Raw genomic sequence first — 17103 nt, 5'->3', positions numbered from 1 at the left:
CAATTTTCTTATACATTGCAGGCCACAAACGATTATTTTTGTTTCTGAAATGTACATTCTTTACCTCTACATATCTTGCAAATTTCAGCAGTTCAAACCAGAATATTGAGGAGGGCAGTTTTCTTCTTAATTTCAGAAAATTCCTAATCTACTCTCAGTTTCACATTTTGAACTGTAAATTTAAGGCCTGGCTTTCTGATGGTAAGTCATCATGGCTCCAGTGGTTAGTGCATTGGACTCATTACCAAAAGGTGCAGGTTCAAATCCTATCATCAGAAGATTCCAAGTTTGTTACTGTGGCATGTGCCAGGCCAAGGCACTTCACTCCAACTGCTTAAGCAACTTTCACATTTCTAAATCACAAAACATGAACCACACCAAAACAAAAAGCTAAAACTCTTAATCTTCATGACAGTTGTCCTTATTTACAAGATACATAGGTAAACTGACTTATAAATGAATATTACTAACATACCATGTAATGTATATGAATACTAAATACCTTACCTTTTCATACATAGACTTGTCACTGTGCCACGTCATAACTGTCTCAAAACAGGAACACAAGAAGCGTCCATATCTGTGAGCCTCATTTTCTGTACATGATGATACAGTGTAGGTAATATCACAGAAAATCTGAAAAATAAAGTGTCATTTGATTCACTACTAAATAGTTGTAAAACCTAAGGACACATGCACAGAAATTCACTTGTCAAAACATTCTATTCTTGTCCAGATATGGAAATCTGATGGCGGAAAAAAGGTGAAAAATACATCAGACTTCTTTCATACCATAAATGACAGTTTTGAAGCTGTGCTACAAGAAAACATACAACAGTTAAAGAATGTTGTATCATAATGTAGGCATGTTTAATAAAATGTTACTTTAAAAGAAATGTGACCAAAATATTTCCCTGCATAAAAATCTATTACCATTTTCTCCTGATTTCCATGAATTGCTTGTTAGATCATGCAGAAAAATGTACATATCTGAGCTCAAATATTAACCCAAAAAATCTTACTTGCATACTTCGTAAAAAAATTAATTACATTTCCATCAGGATAATGTATACTCAATGTTTATCAATATGACTTCAAAAAACAAATCAGTAAAATTAAAACAACAGAGGTTTTCACTTAATCTTCAATGCCAAAAATGCAATTCAACCCAAATATGCCCATCAAATTATGAAATATTTCCAAGTCATGCAGAATGCCTAATTTTAGCAATTCACTGCTGATAAATTCAAACAAAAGTTCTCCCCCATCTCAAACCTTGGTCTCTGGTTTTGGCCCTACTAACAACACCTCAAAGCTGACATTCAGTTGTTTCTCCTTACCCTATCATAGCAGATGAGTGTTGAGAAGTTGGGGGTCTTGAGGTCATGCAGAATATGGATGAACTTAGCACAGAAAACAGCATCACTGGCTGTGAAACAGCACCTTGGAAATATACACAGCTGCAGAAACTGCGTGACTGTCTCATTCTTCGTTGATCCTATTAATGCAGAAAGAATATATCAGCAAAAAATTACAGCAGAATCAACACTGCTATTTGCTTACATCCTGAAACTTATAATGGTTCAATCCATGACAATTCAGGGATCAAAGGTGTACATGCTGCACAAATGGAATCAAGATTTCATTGTAAAGAAAGGTTTTAATTCACATGCCTTAAGAAATGCACAAAACTTGCAAAAATATCCTGTGCTAAACAGACATCCTGATCCCAATGTGTCTAATGGGTGGGAAGCAGCTATTAAAACCAAGAATATGACATCATTTTCTAGGAATGTATCACCATGCATGCTTTGTGCTTCATTACTACTTAAACTCGTTTGGCTAAATAAGTCTCAAAAAGAATGTTATAAATGTTATTCAGTCCCATAACACGGACAGGAGAATGAAATTCATCAGCAGAGATCTCCAATTATATATAATGGGATATGATACTTATTGCATCTACATACATGTGGCTGGAACACTGTTTATGACTTGAAATGGAGTACTTAAAATGAACCCAAGCAATAATTTTTCAAGCACACTGTTTATGTATTACATAAAATCCGGTACACTGCTGAATAAATATGCATGGACACATGCACGCGTGCACACACACATGCGCGTGCGCGCGCTCGTGCACACACACACACACTCATAACATACTCATCATATTTTCATTTCTGTCACTGTACTGGTTTATTTTGATACAATAAAAGTCACAAGGAAAAGGTCTATGTGAAAGCTTAAAGTGTGATTTATTACAAATTGCACAGCAATATGTTAATTCCCTATAATAATAAATGACAAATGTGTTAACTTACTTGAGACAAACCATAACTCTTTTTCATTCTTGAGCCTGGCAATCACCCGCTGAACATGTTCCCCTTGCCTCTTCTCTTCATCTTTTAGTTTCTCTATCAGCTGATTACAGCGATCCTTCTCCTTTTTCTTCTTGCTCTGGGCCTATCAAAAGGAAGTTATAAGATCTAACAAGAGTCCCCTGAAGGAACTGATGTTCTACTGGCTGAAAAGAATTTCCAGGAATCAAATATACAATTGTTTCTTCTTTTAACCTGCCAAGTGCTGAGCTATCTATGCTATTCTTTAGCATTAACAATATTTCTGAGATGGCCACAATGGTGGCTGTATTGAATGTAAGACTGGCACCGCTTTCATTCAGGACCAACCAGACTTCATAAGAAGCTGTGTTGTAAACCTACTAGTATGACCATTCCGTCACGAGAAGTGGCATGAACAAAATTTTCAAGATGGCCACATTGGATGTCAGATTTGGCACCATTTCATTTAAGACTAACCAGACATCCTAAAAAGTCTTCTGCTGAAAATCCCATGTCGATATGACTTTGTGTTAGAGGGAAGCAGCAATGAAAAGATTTTCAAGATAGCTGCTATGGCAGCCGTATTAGATGTTGGGGCAGCAATCCTTTAATAGTTTATTAGGGGTACTGATATAAAACTTGTGAAAATGGACAAACAGACAATGTACAACAGGCCACCCAAATATAAGTAGCTACCTCTTTTTTAGCACAGAAAAAAAGATAAAAATGAGAAACAATATAGCAGTACAAGTTTCATTCATTTCTCTAGTACTGATACAAAAGAAGCAAATTGTTTTAAAAAACATACCATTAACTTGTGAGCGAACTTGTCAATTTTCTTTAAGGTTTAACTTTAATCTAAATTTTTCACTATAACCAGCATATAAAGTCCAATTAAACTGAATTACATTTTTTGTATCTTTTACAAATGTATTTTTTTAAAGTTATAAATAAAAATGCATCATGGTGTACAACTCAAGAATTGTAAAGAAACATGTCAAGTGCCAAGAAGTCCCAGTGGCAAAACAACAATAAAGCAGTGAAGGGCAATTAAATCAGCGTGTAATTTCAGCCCCCACTGGCATGTATGGATATTTCCAAAGTTATACCAAAAAATATTAAGTACGAGTTCATTAGCAAATAATTAGGTATATGGGTTCAAATTATATCCAGCTGGGAAAATTCTAGAGGTCTGAATGCACAATACACATGAAACATAACTGAGCTACATCTTTCCTTGTGCTATTCTTAACTTTCAGATGCATCATGATCTCTACTGGGATGATTAAAAATGAATGCTTCTGTATGTAGAAATTGGTTGGTGTGATCACTTTATTCATGCTCTTCAGTTCAAGATTTTCTTATATATGTATGCACCAATGAATGGTTCTCTGCAAAAAACTAAATATTTGTAATGTAATCATTGTATGTTTTTGTATGTATTACTGGTTTAATATGCATTAATTTAGGTTGGCAACCCACCTCCATAGCAAAATGGATATGCATGCAACATTTTCTCAAGTTAACTGACTTATCTCGACTTTACACGTTGAATAATATGATCCCACTTTGTGGACCCCAACCATCGTGATACAGCAGTGTCTCCATTAATTTCTGCAGCTGCTCAAAGCATGATAAACAACTCACCATGTCCTTGTTATCATCAATAGCACTGATCTGTGAATTCAGCTGTTGAATCTGCTTGTCATAAGCTGCACTGGGCACTCCAATATCATACATCGACAGTGACCAAAATGTCACATAAAACTGGGGGCTGAAATAAGTAATTGGAAACTACATTTTCCTGATAAAGTTCAGCCTAAATCAACATTAAGCATAATGAAAACTCCTTTGGATTCTTTGTCTACCTAGCATTTGAGATATATGCATACCTCAGCTACCAGTTTTAATAATGGCTAAGTTATTAAGGTGATATGAGTACAGTAGTGTTTATCTGTTACATAATTTAAGAGAGTCATAAGACCGTGGCTTGTAACTGCTATTCCCAATGCACACATCAATATGACAAAACTGTCAAAGCCTATCACAAAACATTCTTTATCTGATGACAATAGTAGCATTCCCACTGCCAACAGTGCTGTTCATGCCTAACAATGCTCTCATTATCTCTTGATAAGGCAAGACTAAAATTAGCAAAGTGACTGATAAGCTTATTTACCTGAGATCCTCCCAGATCTTGAGAGGATGAAGTGGACGTACACATTCAACAACTGGGTCCATAACAGTCTTAGCTGCCTCTATGTACTTTTGGCTCTGAGAACGAAGAAGAAAAAGAAAATTACCTGAAATATTCACATGCATATATTGAGCATTAGGAGTACATAATATATTAGAAGTACATCAATCACCTTGCAGATCAAGCCATCCTAAGCTACCAAATACATTCACAGTGTCATTTTGGCTTGTGTTGGCAACAAAAGTGCTAGTCATCTGCTTCCCAAGACAGAAGCCAGGTGGGTGGTCTGCCCTTGAATAAAGTGCTTCACACTAAATTCTGTCAATGGTCAATTACAACTGGAAGATGTGCATGCCCTTCATGAAATGTCATTGCTGAGAGAGGGCTTGGAAAGATGTGTCCATACAATGGTCAGGTAAGTATTGTCAGAGAAACAAAATTTCTGATCCAAAATCTGATTTCTTCTTCAAATACATTAACTGATCATAATACATTAGGGGGATAGGTAAGATAACAAGTGAGTTAGATGCCCTTACCCCATGGCCAATACATGGATGCATTATCAAGAAAGACTCCCACAAATCCAGTCTTAGAAGAGTAATCCATATCCATGTCGTTACACAGATGTTGACCTGCCTGCAAAGGTAGCCCCTTGTTCTCTTGTTCACCACCTGGTGAAACTGAGCCCTTAGGGATGAAAGGTCTCACGATGTCAATCAGAGAACAGTTGCACTTATATGCCAAGGTTCTCAACAGATGTGTAAACGTGGGTTTTGATGCCTGGAATTTAAATATGACCCATTTCTAATGCACTAAAAGTCTAATCTGTCCATTTTTAAGACATACATTTATTTCAGCTAAAGCATCAGTCTTAATTACCTGTAACTTGCTTCCAGGTAATTTCCTACTGAGCATGCACTATCCCCAATAAATTTACTATATGCAATATTTGCTAGAGTACTATTTACACCTTATCAGCAAATATTATCACAACTATGTATACCATTGTGGTTTTTGCAAAATCTCCACCACCTGCTTCTCAGTAAGCAACCTCCTTTTTTTAAAGTTGTTCTTATCCAATCTGATGTAATGTCCATGAAAATGGGAGAGGTGGAAACAGGAGGTTGGATAAATGAAATCTGAAGTTACTCAAAAATAACCTGGATCACCCATTCATTCTGAGGAAATAGTCTGATCTGTTGAGACTGGAATTACAAGAATTGGACACCCACCAGAATATTGTCTGTGAGTGGTGGGGTTGGCAGGTCAACATCAAGAGTTAGGAGGATTGGAGGCAGAGAAACTTGCTCTCTTTTACCTCTCCTGTACGGTTGTTTCCTAACTTTGCAAAGACTACAGACCATTCCATAAGCTCTTCTGCTCTATGACCAGTAGCACTAAAAATAATTTAGATACATCCATCCTGAAGAAGTAGTAGTTGGATTTTCAGGATGGCCACCATGACAGCCATATTAGATGTATGAGAGGCATGATTTCATTTGGCACCAAGAAGATCTTGGAACAAAACTGAATCCCAAAGTGTATGATTTTCATTAAAGTTGTTTAGGTACAGTGGTTAACAGCAAACAACTCCTAAATGACAGTGGTATACTATTCATTGTCCAACAGAGCTAAAAACACCCCTTTCATACCTTTGTCTGACTTGAAGATTTTGACCCCTTCTCTGCCTTTCTTAGCTCATCATATTTGGCCTAGAATATAAAAAAAGATACATGACACAATTTATATGACAATCAGGTTTTGTTAATATAAGCAACAGTGGACCTGGCATCAACATATTTTACTTAATCAGGTTTCTGCCATGGTATTTCTTTTTTTCCTTAAACCTCCATGAATATTTGTAGACAGCATATAACTTATTAGAATCATTATTAATTGTTACTAGATATAAAAAGTTTTCTTCCAATATTTAATTACACATTTTAATACCTAAACTGAAATATGTTTAATTTTCTATCCTAAAAAAAAATAGTATACAACTAATTACACAAAAGCTACCTTCTCACATCCACACATGATGAAAACACAAACTCTGCATATGTACAGATAAAAATGTAAGCACATCATTTATTTTGTGTTCATCATGTACAGCACCTATATGAATATTATGCTGTATATATGCAACACAAGTTTGCTTGTCTTAGTTACTTAATTGCTTGATAAATAAAGCTAAAAAGTCATCATCCCAGCTGACATTCATCTTTGTGCATCACTGCAGTCAATTCCTAACTTAAAACATGCACACTTTTCCTGTTCATAAAAACACGTTTTTTAGTTAACTTTATTTACTTTTTTTATTACAAAAATCTAACAAATATTAAAACTGACATGCCTGCATGGTTGCAAACCTGATGGATTATCTGCTAGAATAATGTAACGCATTACTGGTACAGTATGCTGATTGGAAAAGGTGTATAATCTATAATCATGGGTATGTATTAAATCAATTGGAGTACTATAATTATAATTTCTAGTTATTAGCTTAGAACCAGACCTGTCAGTCCATAATGTGCATCAGATCTATGTGTATGAAGTTTACAATGCAGCACATTATACATTGTTACAAATGCATTGTAGCCTGTTGAAATTGAAAATTCTTACCAAAATCTTGTAGCTATATAGAGATCTAGACAGGAAGAAGGCAGCATCTGGTGGGACATGATACTCATACACCATCTTATCTATTGGTGGCAACCTGCGTACAAACTCTTCTGTGCTTAATGACATGGACAGGAAACTTCCAAACTGAACCAGGGCATCCTGACACTGCAATACAAGAAAAAAAGCAATACAAAAAATACAAATAGGTGCAAACAAGTTTTGAAAATCTGATCTCTGTAGTGTGAAAGCACATTTATATTTTTTATGTCTAATGTTGAAAGTTTGTATGCCAGTACAATTTCTGTCAAAACTAGTAAACTTTTTGTTATTCCAAATTTAATGGTGCACCAGCATCATTTACAAACTTTTAAAGTTCTTCATGCCATGATTTAATTTATTAATTAATCATTTTTTTAGTGTTATCATTTGTAACAAATTCAATATTCATGCCTGCCTGGTTCAAAGTGGTACAGTGGGTTTTTTCAATCTACTTGCACTGTTCCCACAATTTATCCTAAGTATTGTTGATGTTTCATATGTTGATAATATATGGTCTTTAAAATTGGAAAAACAAAGACCAGATTACCTGGAGAAAACCATATACCATGGAAAGGTAGGACGCTATCATTTATGCATGTCACAAACTGCACATGAATTTGCAAAAGAGTGAATTTAGTTTTGTTTCAACTGTTCTATAAGAGCCTAAAGATAAATTTGGGGTAGGTCAATATAAAATATGAACAGCTTGTAGCAAGTCATTTAAAATGGTACCTTTTATCCTACTGATGGGTTTTGTCTGATAATTTTAAGGGAATTGTGTGTGTGTGTGTGTGTGTATGTATGTTTGTATTTATGCATATGTATGTGTGTGTGTGTATATATATATATATATATATATATATGTTGTTGTTGTTGTTGTTGATCTAGGGTTTAACGCCATTTTCAGCACAAGATAGGCTATACACGGCGGCCAGTATAACTGGTGGAGGAAGAACCCTGGAAAACCCAGGGAAGAACCACCGACCCACGAGAAGCTACTTAAAGATATATATATATATATATATATATATATATATATATATATATATATATATATATATATATATATATATAATGTAAGCAACATCAGATTTCCCAATTAAAGTCATACCTAAAATTATTTACTCCATACTAAATCCATACCTGATCATAAAGCTTGCCAACCAGCTTGAGATGCTTCTCTGTTCCTTCCTTATATACAACAGCATCTCTTTGTTGAGAGATCAGAAGACAGAGAGACAGAGCCAAGTCATGTTCCAGCAGTGTTTCCTTCAGGCGAGTTGATGATTTCTTTGTATTCCTTACTTGGGCAAAATAACCACCCTGGAAAAGTAACCATTTTGAAAAAATGATACACATACAATTGTAAAGATACTCAAATGACATAAAAGAATTTGCAGGAATCCACAAAAAGTCTATTCCTTTTCCTTCTTTTATCACTTTCAACTGATGAATACTGAAACAATCTCAGGTATTCTTTAGAAACTTCCAAATACCATTTTTATAAGAAAAACATTTTCTAAGCTGCTGAAGTTAACATGCTCACAAATACAATACAAACATGTCACAGCCTTTGACCCTGACTGATTTTATGGATAGTAGATCTATGAACTCTTCTTAGATACAGTAGGATATACCCACATGACAAGTTTCACTAAATTCATAAATAATTTATTTTTTAAAATCCAAAGTTAATGACGTAGCATTATTCATGGTACACTTCATACATGCAGGAATCAGAAAATTGATTTTAAAAATTCCATTCATACTTATCATGCTCACAAGCCATTACAGATAAAAGCCCCCACCCCAAAGTCAAGTCCTTTGACCTTGAAATTGATGTCAGACTGCTATCAACTTGTTTACTAAACAAACAAAAAGTCCGGTCAAATTCATTTTTATAAATGCAAATGACTTCACAGGCCATTGTTGCCATGCTTGAAATTGGACAGCACCATTTTCTTTCATGATAGGCCACAGATTGTTCTAGTATTTTAGTGAATGTCAATGTATTTCTGACCAACCAGTCTGAAGAAGTAGCTACTGAAAAGATTTTCAAGATGGCTGTCAAGGCACCAATTGCAACAGTTCAGCAATATTTTAATATGGGACCAATCACACATTGCATGAAGTGTTTGAAAGTAAATCTCATGGTCATACAATCTATGAATTAGGAGTAGCCATAACATGATTTACACATTAACCACTTTTGTAGGCGAATATCCAATGGTCTGACTGGCAACATTCTTTTTCAGGACCAAGTCCATGTTGAAAGAAATGTTTAGTGAAAGTCCCATGTTGACACAAGTATCTATACAGAAGAAGCTTCATGAAGAATCATGAAAAGATTTTATGGTGGTTCTCAGGGCGGTCATTTTGAGAGCTGATCACCATTACTTTTATTTCTGAACATACTAGCAGAAATCCCAATCCCTACCAACATCATGTAGGAATGTGTGCATAAAAAATTTGAATCTTGTCCTAAATATAGGAAAACTTAAAATTCTAATCCAACAATTTATTTTAAGCAGTTAATCATAATGATTCAAGGTGATTTTTTGGTTGAAATGTGCTGCCTATAGTTTTCTTCCCTGATACGTGAAATGATGAAGCCTTGTAAGAAAAGACCGCAAAAGCATGCCCTTCATCCAGTGTTGATACCTTGTGTTCCTATTTGAATTTCAGTAGCACTAGTTGTGGTTTTATTAATCAAGCCATAAACCTATTCAGTTACCATGTTTCACATCTTTCTCAGGTGAATTAGAGCACTAAGTTGACAGGATGTTCGATTGGTTGCTTTTGTGATTAATGCACATGGGTATGTTTTCATACACTAATTACAATCAGACATGACAAGCATTTCATACTGCGATTTAAGTTCCAATACTTTTGACTAGAGAATCCGATTCTGACATTAGTAATCATGTGCTAAAAACAGAAGATTCTTGCAATTCTGAATGTCGGCATCTATACACAAGATACGTTTTTTTGTGGACCTCCATAACATTACAACCATCTATTAAGGAGGAATAGTAACCACAACAGGCAACCTTGTATCCACTTCGTAAGGTCAGATCAGCAACTTTTTTAAATCGGAGAAGCTACATATAACAAGAAGTGTTTTGGTGAAACTCAATTTCTGTACGACCAACCATTCAAAAATAGTATTAATGAGAATTTCAAAATGACTGCCCTGGAGGCAATGTTGGAGGTCAGAGCTTGACCATTTATATTCAGAACTAACAATATAAGTCTTTCAGTAGAAATTCCATGTAAATCTGACCATGAGCACTAGCAATCAATTTTTAAGATAGTCAACATGGTTGAATGACAGATGGCTGAGGGGCACTACTTTATCGCAAGTAGTCTTGCAGTGAAAAACCCAACACCCATACATACATCCCTTTAAAATTAGTCTTGATAAAAAGATTTTCAAGATGTCTACCACAGTGGCCATGCTGAAGCTAAAATCTGAAACATTTTCAATTGGGCTGAATCATAAACCATAAGAAGTCTTTCAACAACAAAAAAACAAAAAATACCCATGTCAATTAGCCCATCTATCGAGAATTCATGACAATAAAAAAATATTCAAGACTGATGCAATGGTAGCCGAGTTGGACTTCAGATTAGAACCATTTTCATTCAGGGCCATCAAGATATCATAAGACGTTTCTAAAATAAAACACAATGCGGATATGATCATCTGTTCAGGTGTAGTAGCTATAATATGATTTAAGTTGGATTTCAGATTGGCACTACTTGTATTTTGTTTTATAACTTATTTTCCCATCACATAACCATTAAGGAAATTACTCTTTGCTACCGCTAAATCCAGCCCACCAAACAAAGCAAATAAACATCTTTCTGCTTCTGTATCGTACAAAGGGAAGTAATTTATACAGGTGCACACCCGTATCCCAATCTTTAGATGTTTAAACTCGAATGAATCCTGTAATGCTTGCATTTGCAGGGAAGAGTGAGAGGGATTGATATTAACATGACTGAGTAAATATTTTTAAAGAAACATAATTTACTTAAACAATTCATTTCTCCATCAAAAACATTAAAGATCACATTAACATTAGATGAATAGGTAAGAGGAGAAGGAAATGCTTTTAATTCACCAACACAAGGATGAGAACTAAAAGGAAGAACTTCACCTAACAAGAAGTTTTCATAAATGAAGATTATGGATTTATACTCATGTGAGAGCAATCACCACTGAATCCCACACCTCCTTATAGTGGTACATTTAAAAGATTCCTGGGCAAATCCAGTGAAAGTTACTTCATGCCTGGGACTGAGGTTTTCCTGTCATGAAAGGGGTGCAGTATCTGTCTGGTCTGTTACCAGTGGCCCAAGAGTTGAACTTGTTGGTTTGGCAGCTGGGATGGCATATGATGTATAATTTGTGAGCCAGGAAATCTGGAAAGTAATCCCACATGCCTGACTTCAATGTTCCAAATTCTATGCCCTCATGGCAACAGAGACATGCCCAGCTGGCTGCAAAATTCATCCAAATTGCTTCTCAATATTCTAGAAGAAAGAGCTTGCCGAAGAATGCGTAGCGTATCATATAATTCCAATATACCGTGAATGGAATAGCTTTGCTCAGCCACAACTGGATAATAAGTGTTTGTTGCTATAGGTGCTCTTTTAGGTGTTTATCAGGGGTGGAGTAACTGGTCAAAGATTATGATTTTGCATGCTTGGCACTTCACATTCTAAAACTCAAGAGTCCTTTTTTGTGACCCATTCATTGCCTTTTCAAAACATTGGACCAATGATCTTCTGCCCACATTACACACATACTACAGGGTTGTAAGGAAGAACATTTTGTGCATGCAAGGCACATCTCATGGTTGTCCGCCATGACTTTAAAGTGTCTGCACTTCTTGTACTTGACTGAATGAAAGAGGGAAGAAAAAATTAAGTGCATACAAGAAATATGCAAACTGCTCAAATATTTTGGATTCGTATTCCTGAGGTGACCAAAAGAAGTGCATCATAAACTTAAATTTAAAGGAGCAGTGCAGTTATACCATTGACAAATTTAGTGTTACTGATTGATATCAGATGAACAATAATGACTGATAAAAAGGTACATAAATATGAATAAATTCAGCAGGAAAAATATGAATGTTGTACATTTCAACCTCTATAACACATACATCAGGGTCCAAAAACACAGCAATGTGAGTGAGGGAGCAAGTTACAAAGGGTCCTCAAACAAACTAAGGAGATGCCATCCCCGCTGGACATCATAAAACCCAGAGGAGGGGTGATGGTGGTAATGGCTGTTTAACAGAGCTGAACACTCATTTTATAACAGGAATGGGAATAAATGTCAATAAAGGGCTTTATCTAATGAAATTCAACATTTTTTAAAATAGAAATTACCTTTATTTTGAAGATACCAAACCTTTGAAAGGTCATTAGTAATATTACTTTAAAAAAACATAACATATTGTGTGCACAAAAATATCATGCATCATGTCTCTGCTTTATCTTTATGACATTTATCTTGTGAAACAAAGATCAAAACTGGATTCTTTTTTATATTTCTGTTCATAAAATATTGATGCAAGCAACATTTAAACTTCTCATACTTCAGGAAATCTCTTAGTGCCATTTCAGGAATTTTACGTTCACTACAAGCTCTGAAACTCACTTCTCCATAATGAAATGAGTATGTGAAATGAAACTTTTTTGTTAAGTCACCATCGATTCATTTCACTTGGTGTGTGTTGTGTGTGTGTGTGATTTAAATTTTTTTATGTAGTTTTAACAATTTTTCAGTCATACTGCAACAATGTCTGCAGTGTTGCAGTTTACTGAGCATTTCACTTGGCCTCCTTGCTATCTTTGATCACATTTGTGAATGAGTAAGACAATTTAAGGTAGTTTAATTATGTCTTTTAACTATTTTCCCCACCCCTTTATTTGATTTGATACAAAAGAGTTAACATGATAATACAAAGCCAAATCTGCTTTTCATTGATTGTAATAATAATCAAATATTTCCCCCAAGATCTAAGCAAAGCCAAATCTGCTTTTCATTGATTGTAATAATAAACAAATATTTCCCCCAAGATCTAAGCATAGCCAGTGCTTAATTAGGTTCTAAAAGAAATACTCAGACACAGCTGTTATAGAAGATTAACATTCTGAATACAAGAGAGCATTTTGCATCTATAATGATTATACTAAAACTGAACTAAACAAAAGAACAGAAACAATCTGACTCGACAAAAATTATTTCATTTGTATTTATCTATTACAGTGTTGCCACTGGTAGGCATTTTAGTAACATGCTCACTGACTGAAATTTTGTTGAATATTGCTTTTTATTATAGTGTACAGAGAATGTTGTTTGAAAAGAAAATATACAACTTCTTATTAAAAACTGATAATTTTGTGATGTTATTCAAATTTCCAGGTACTAATAACCAACATTCTCAGAGAGAAAATGAGCAATATATCAAGGTTTCATTTAGTAATTTTGATCAGTTTTCTTCACATTTAACAAATAGGAGCAAATTTGGGGCATATTTTGTAGTTTTAAAATATGGGATCCACGCCTGACTGCATTGTAAGCTGTTATCCTGGTGAAAATTATTGAGAAAGTGGTTTAGACACAATGTGTAACAACCTCTGGAGTTGCTATACCACTGAAAATAAATCTTGGATGGTCAAAACTGACTATAAATTGCAATGGATTCTTCAGAGGTACTGTTCACATTTCCAAGTGCAAGTTTCAACTCGTGAACCTGTGGGTTACAAGTGGCCAACTAATGCAAACAAAGGGAGTTAATCTGTGTGATTTACTTCCCCATGTCAAATCAGAGAGAGAGAGAGAGAGAGAGGAGAGAGAGAGAGAGAGATTTTTCTTCATTCAAAGGAATTCTGAGATAGCATAGATTAATTCTGCTAATAGTCATGTCAATGGGTAATGTATCTGAGAAACAATTACACATGCCAAAAAGTCTTTCAGTGAAAAGCCATAATGGATGTCGGAGGGGCACCATTTTCATTTTGGACGAACTATACTGTATTACCTAACTCAGCACACCAAAATGTTATTAAAAACTACATTCCTTCTTCCGCTCCTGAACGCAAGCCACCCACCCACCATTGTTCAGACTGCCATCTGTATCTCTTATAAATGTGTACTCCGTGTTTTATAAAAAATGCGAGTATAAAACATTGCTATTGTCCTCGGAATGTCACACTCTTTTCATGAGTATTAATGAATTCGTCAAGAAATTCACTTAAAGACATCAACAGTTCTACAAGCCCTGTGATATCAACATTAAGTGGAAAGAAGTTCGCATAATAGTAGTCATTGTGCCATATTCATTTTCATGTTGGACCATGTGTGTGTCATGCTGCAATTTCACATAAATGGTTTAGGAAATGAAGTATCTTACATTCCATGAATTTTGGAATATCAAAGCCAGAAATATGATGCTAGTCCATAAATTAGAGACTTAACCATCCGGAGGAGTTTCATTGCCGAAACAGCGGACATGCAGGATAGTGATGGAATCAATGTGCCCAGCCAAAGAATCACACTTGTCAGACTTTTGTTGAACAATCAGTTAGAACTAATGTTACTGTTCATTATTGTAAGTTCTTGGTTATGTAGAATTTGTTATTTTACTTTAATGTGTGAAATAGTATGCATTTGATAGGTACTATTTCTAACCGTATTATGACTCATTGCATCAGCAGTACATTGTACTCTCGCTTGATTTGCATCGAAATTCACTTGTCCATTTCGTTGTTCTACTTAATCATAGGTATGAATATATAAATAAGATTAAAAGTAAAAATGCACACCACGGACATTGAGAGGACAACTTACTTCTGTCTAAATTTTGTGTGCAGAGGGATTTTTCCATGCAGTTTGAACAGTTGACTTGGTTACCGCCATGGCTAACCATGAAAAGGACAAATAATGATTGGCTAACTAAGGTCATGTGACCTAAATAGGAGTCTATAAATACGAGTGCAGACAGTACACTGGCAGATAGCTGTCAGAGCGGCAAAGTATGAACATCTATGTAGAAAAGAATTTCGGCAAACCATCACTTATATATATTATAAATATTTTTACACAACCGATATTAACTTTGGCACTTTGAAATCCCAGAGATAAATCAAATTGTTATGAGAAGTTTTAAATAGATTTATTACATGATTGCCATTGAATTTAAATGCTAAAGAATTGCTATATAATTCTTTATAAAGCCGCTGCTATCTCCCACCGCACTGCTCAAGTACACTAGTACTTAACTTATAGTTTTTACTGAGATCACGCTACCATGTCAGAATGTATCATAGTCAATTCAATATTTAGCTGTTAATATACACAGGAATCTAATAATAGAATTAATTTTACCACAATATGGTGTATTATTTTCTTTTAGCATTTAGACAGTTAAGTCGATTTATAGTATCAAAAGCCGATAGTGTTGTGACGAACACTGTGTTTATGTAAGGTTTCTATGCCATATTGAGAAGCATGTTCTATATCACCTTTATTATTTACTAAAGAGCATTTTTACTCTTGAACTCTGGTCTTTTCGATATATAACAAACAGGGTGTTACAATACTTTGGACAAAACTGTATTACTTTCATGACTTTTCTCCAAGCTGTTTAGAAGCATAACAAACAACTACTACCAGACATCAGATGCAGGATATTCTGACAAACTCTTCTAGTTTCTGATCTGTAGTACTAATGACATTCTTACCAATACTAAAACCTATGAAAAAGCCTCTCCCTCGAAAATATGTCAATCATAAAAACTATTCTTGTATGGTCTTTCAACATGTTTTGTCCACAGAAAGTCTTAAGCATGATATATGTTAACAATATATTTGCCACATACAATATCTGTCCATTACAGAAAATTTTCACTGTGCAGCTCAAGAGAAATCCTCACTGAAAACCTATCTGAATAGTTTGGGACATGGATTAGGTTATCTAGAGTATTGTTGAAAAGGACAATAAATTGCTTTCATAAATTCTGACCTCTTGTCGGAGCAGTTCACCTCCAGACATTGCTTCCAGCTGATCTGTTGTGATTTCCTCTGAGATTTCTATTCCTGCCATCTTCTGTACCACCTCTCTCATCAGTATCAGGTCAAGGCTAAATTGATAAAATTTATTGATTAAAATGCTGATTGTACAAGTATCTTAATTAATAAAGTATTTGCTATTCTTTTACATTAAATGCACACTTAACTCCTACCACCTACCCCAAAATGTTTATGAATACTTTAAACATGTTAGCACACATGCACGTTTCTAACACATGCTACAGTACCACAAAATAAAACCTGGAATAAGCAGATAATACAAAAAAGTGCTTTTTGATTCAAAACACTTCATTACTGACAACTGCAGTAAAAAAAATTGCAGTACTGACCTTTTCCCTGCTTTTAACTGGTTTGCAACATACTGCATGAAACCTGCCAGTTCTACTTGATATTTTCTGCATATAGAGCCAGCAAAGTTGGCCAGACCTGCAGGAAAGAAGAAATGAGGATCATAAGATTTTAAACCCGTTGACTTGTCTGTGAATTTTACAAAGAAGAATCTCTGTTTATACTCGACATGAAGCCCTGACATATGAGTACCATGCTTATACATAGTAAATTTAAAACAATGTTCCATTTGAGTACACTGATTGATGTACATAATACAAGACTTCAAAAAAACTAGTAAATAATCTTAACACTGATACCACCAATGCAGTTATTGGAGGCAAAAATGCAAACCTCATTATATTAGGTCTATAAAATCCAAGCATATAATAATACCATATAGTAACATAATGCTATGTTATACCATGTAGTAATATTATATTACTATGTAGTAATATCTTACA

At 34.8% G+C, this 17103-nt stretch overlaps 1 protein-coding gene across 2 annotated transcripts in view; it reads right to left on the bottom strand.

Moving 5' to 3' along the window:
• Window positions 1-17103, bottom strand: part of LOC149798387 (THO complex subunit 2-like) — a 124282-nt gene that overhangs the window by 75703 nt on the left and 31476 nt on the right. For both annotated transcript variants that reach the window (XM_089963569.1, XM_089963570.1), the window contains exons 17-26: window positions 16642-16738; window positions 16245-16362; window positions 8344-8523; window positions 7162-7326; window positions 6192-6251; window positions 4522-4616; window positions 3990-4116; window positions 2325-2466; window positions 1341-1498; window positions 508-636 (exon numbers count right to left, since the gene is read on the bottom strand). In XM_089963569.1, coding sequence (XP_089819695.1) covers window positions 508-636; window positions 1341-1498; window positions 2325-2466; window positions 3990-4116; window positions 4522-4616; window positions 6192-6251; window positions 7162-7326; window positions 8344-8523; window positions 16245-16362; window positions 16642-16738 — 1271 coding nt within the window. The remainder of the gene's footprint in view (window positions 1-507; window positions 637-1340; window positions 1499-2324; window positions 2467-3989; window positions 4117-4521; window positions 4617-6191; window positions 6252-7161; window positions 7327-8343; window positions 8524-16244; window positions 16363-16641; window positions 16739-17103) is intronic.

This window comes from Sinohyriopsis cumingii, chromosome 6 (genome assembly GCF_028554795.1).
Source record: "Sinohyriopsis cumingii isolate HCF-2022 chromosome 6, ASM2855479v2, whole genome shotgun sequence".
Taxonomy (NCBI): domain Eukaryota; kingdom Metazoa; phylum Mollusca; class Bivalvia; order Unionida; family Unionidae; genus Sinohyriopsis; species Sinohyriopsis cumingii.
This window is presented reverse-complemented; position numbering and strand designations above follow the sequence as displayed.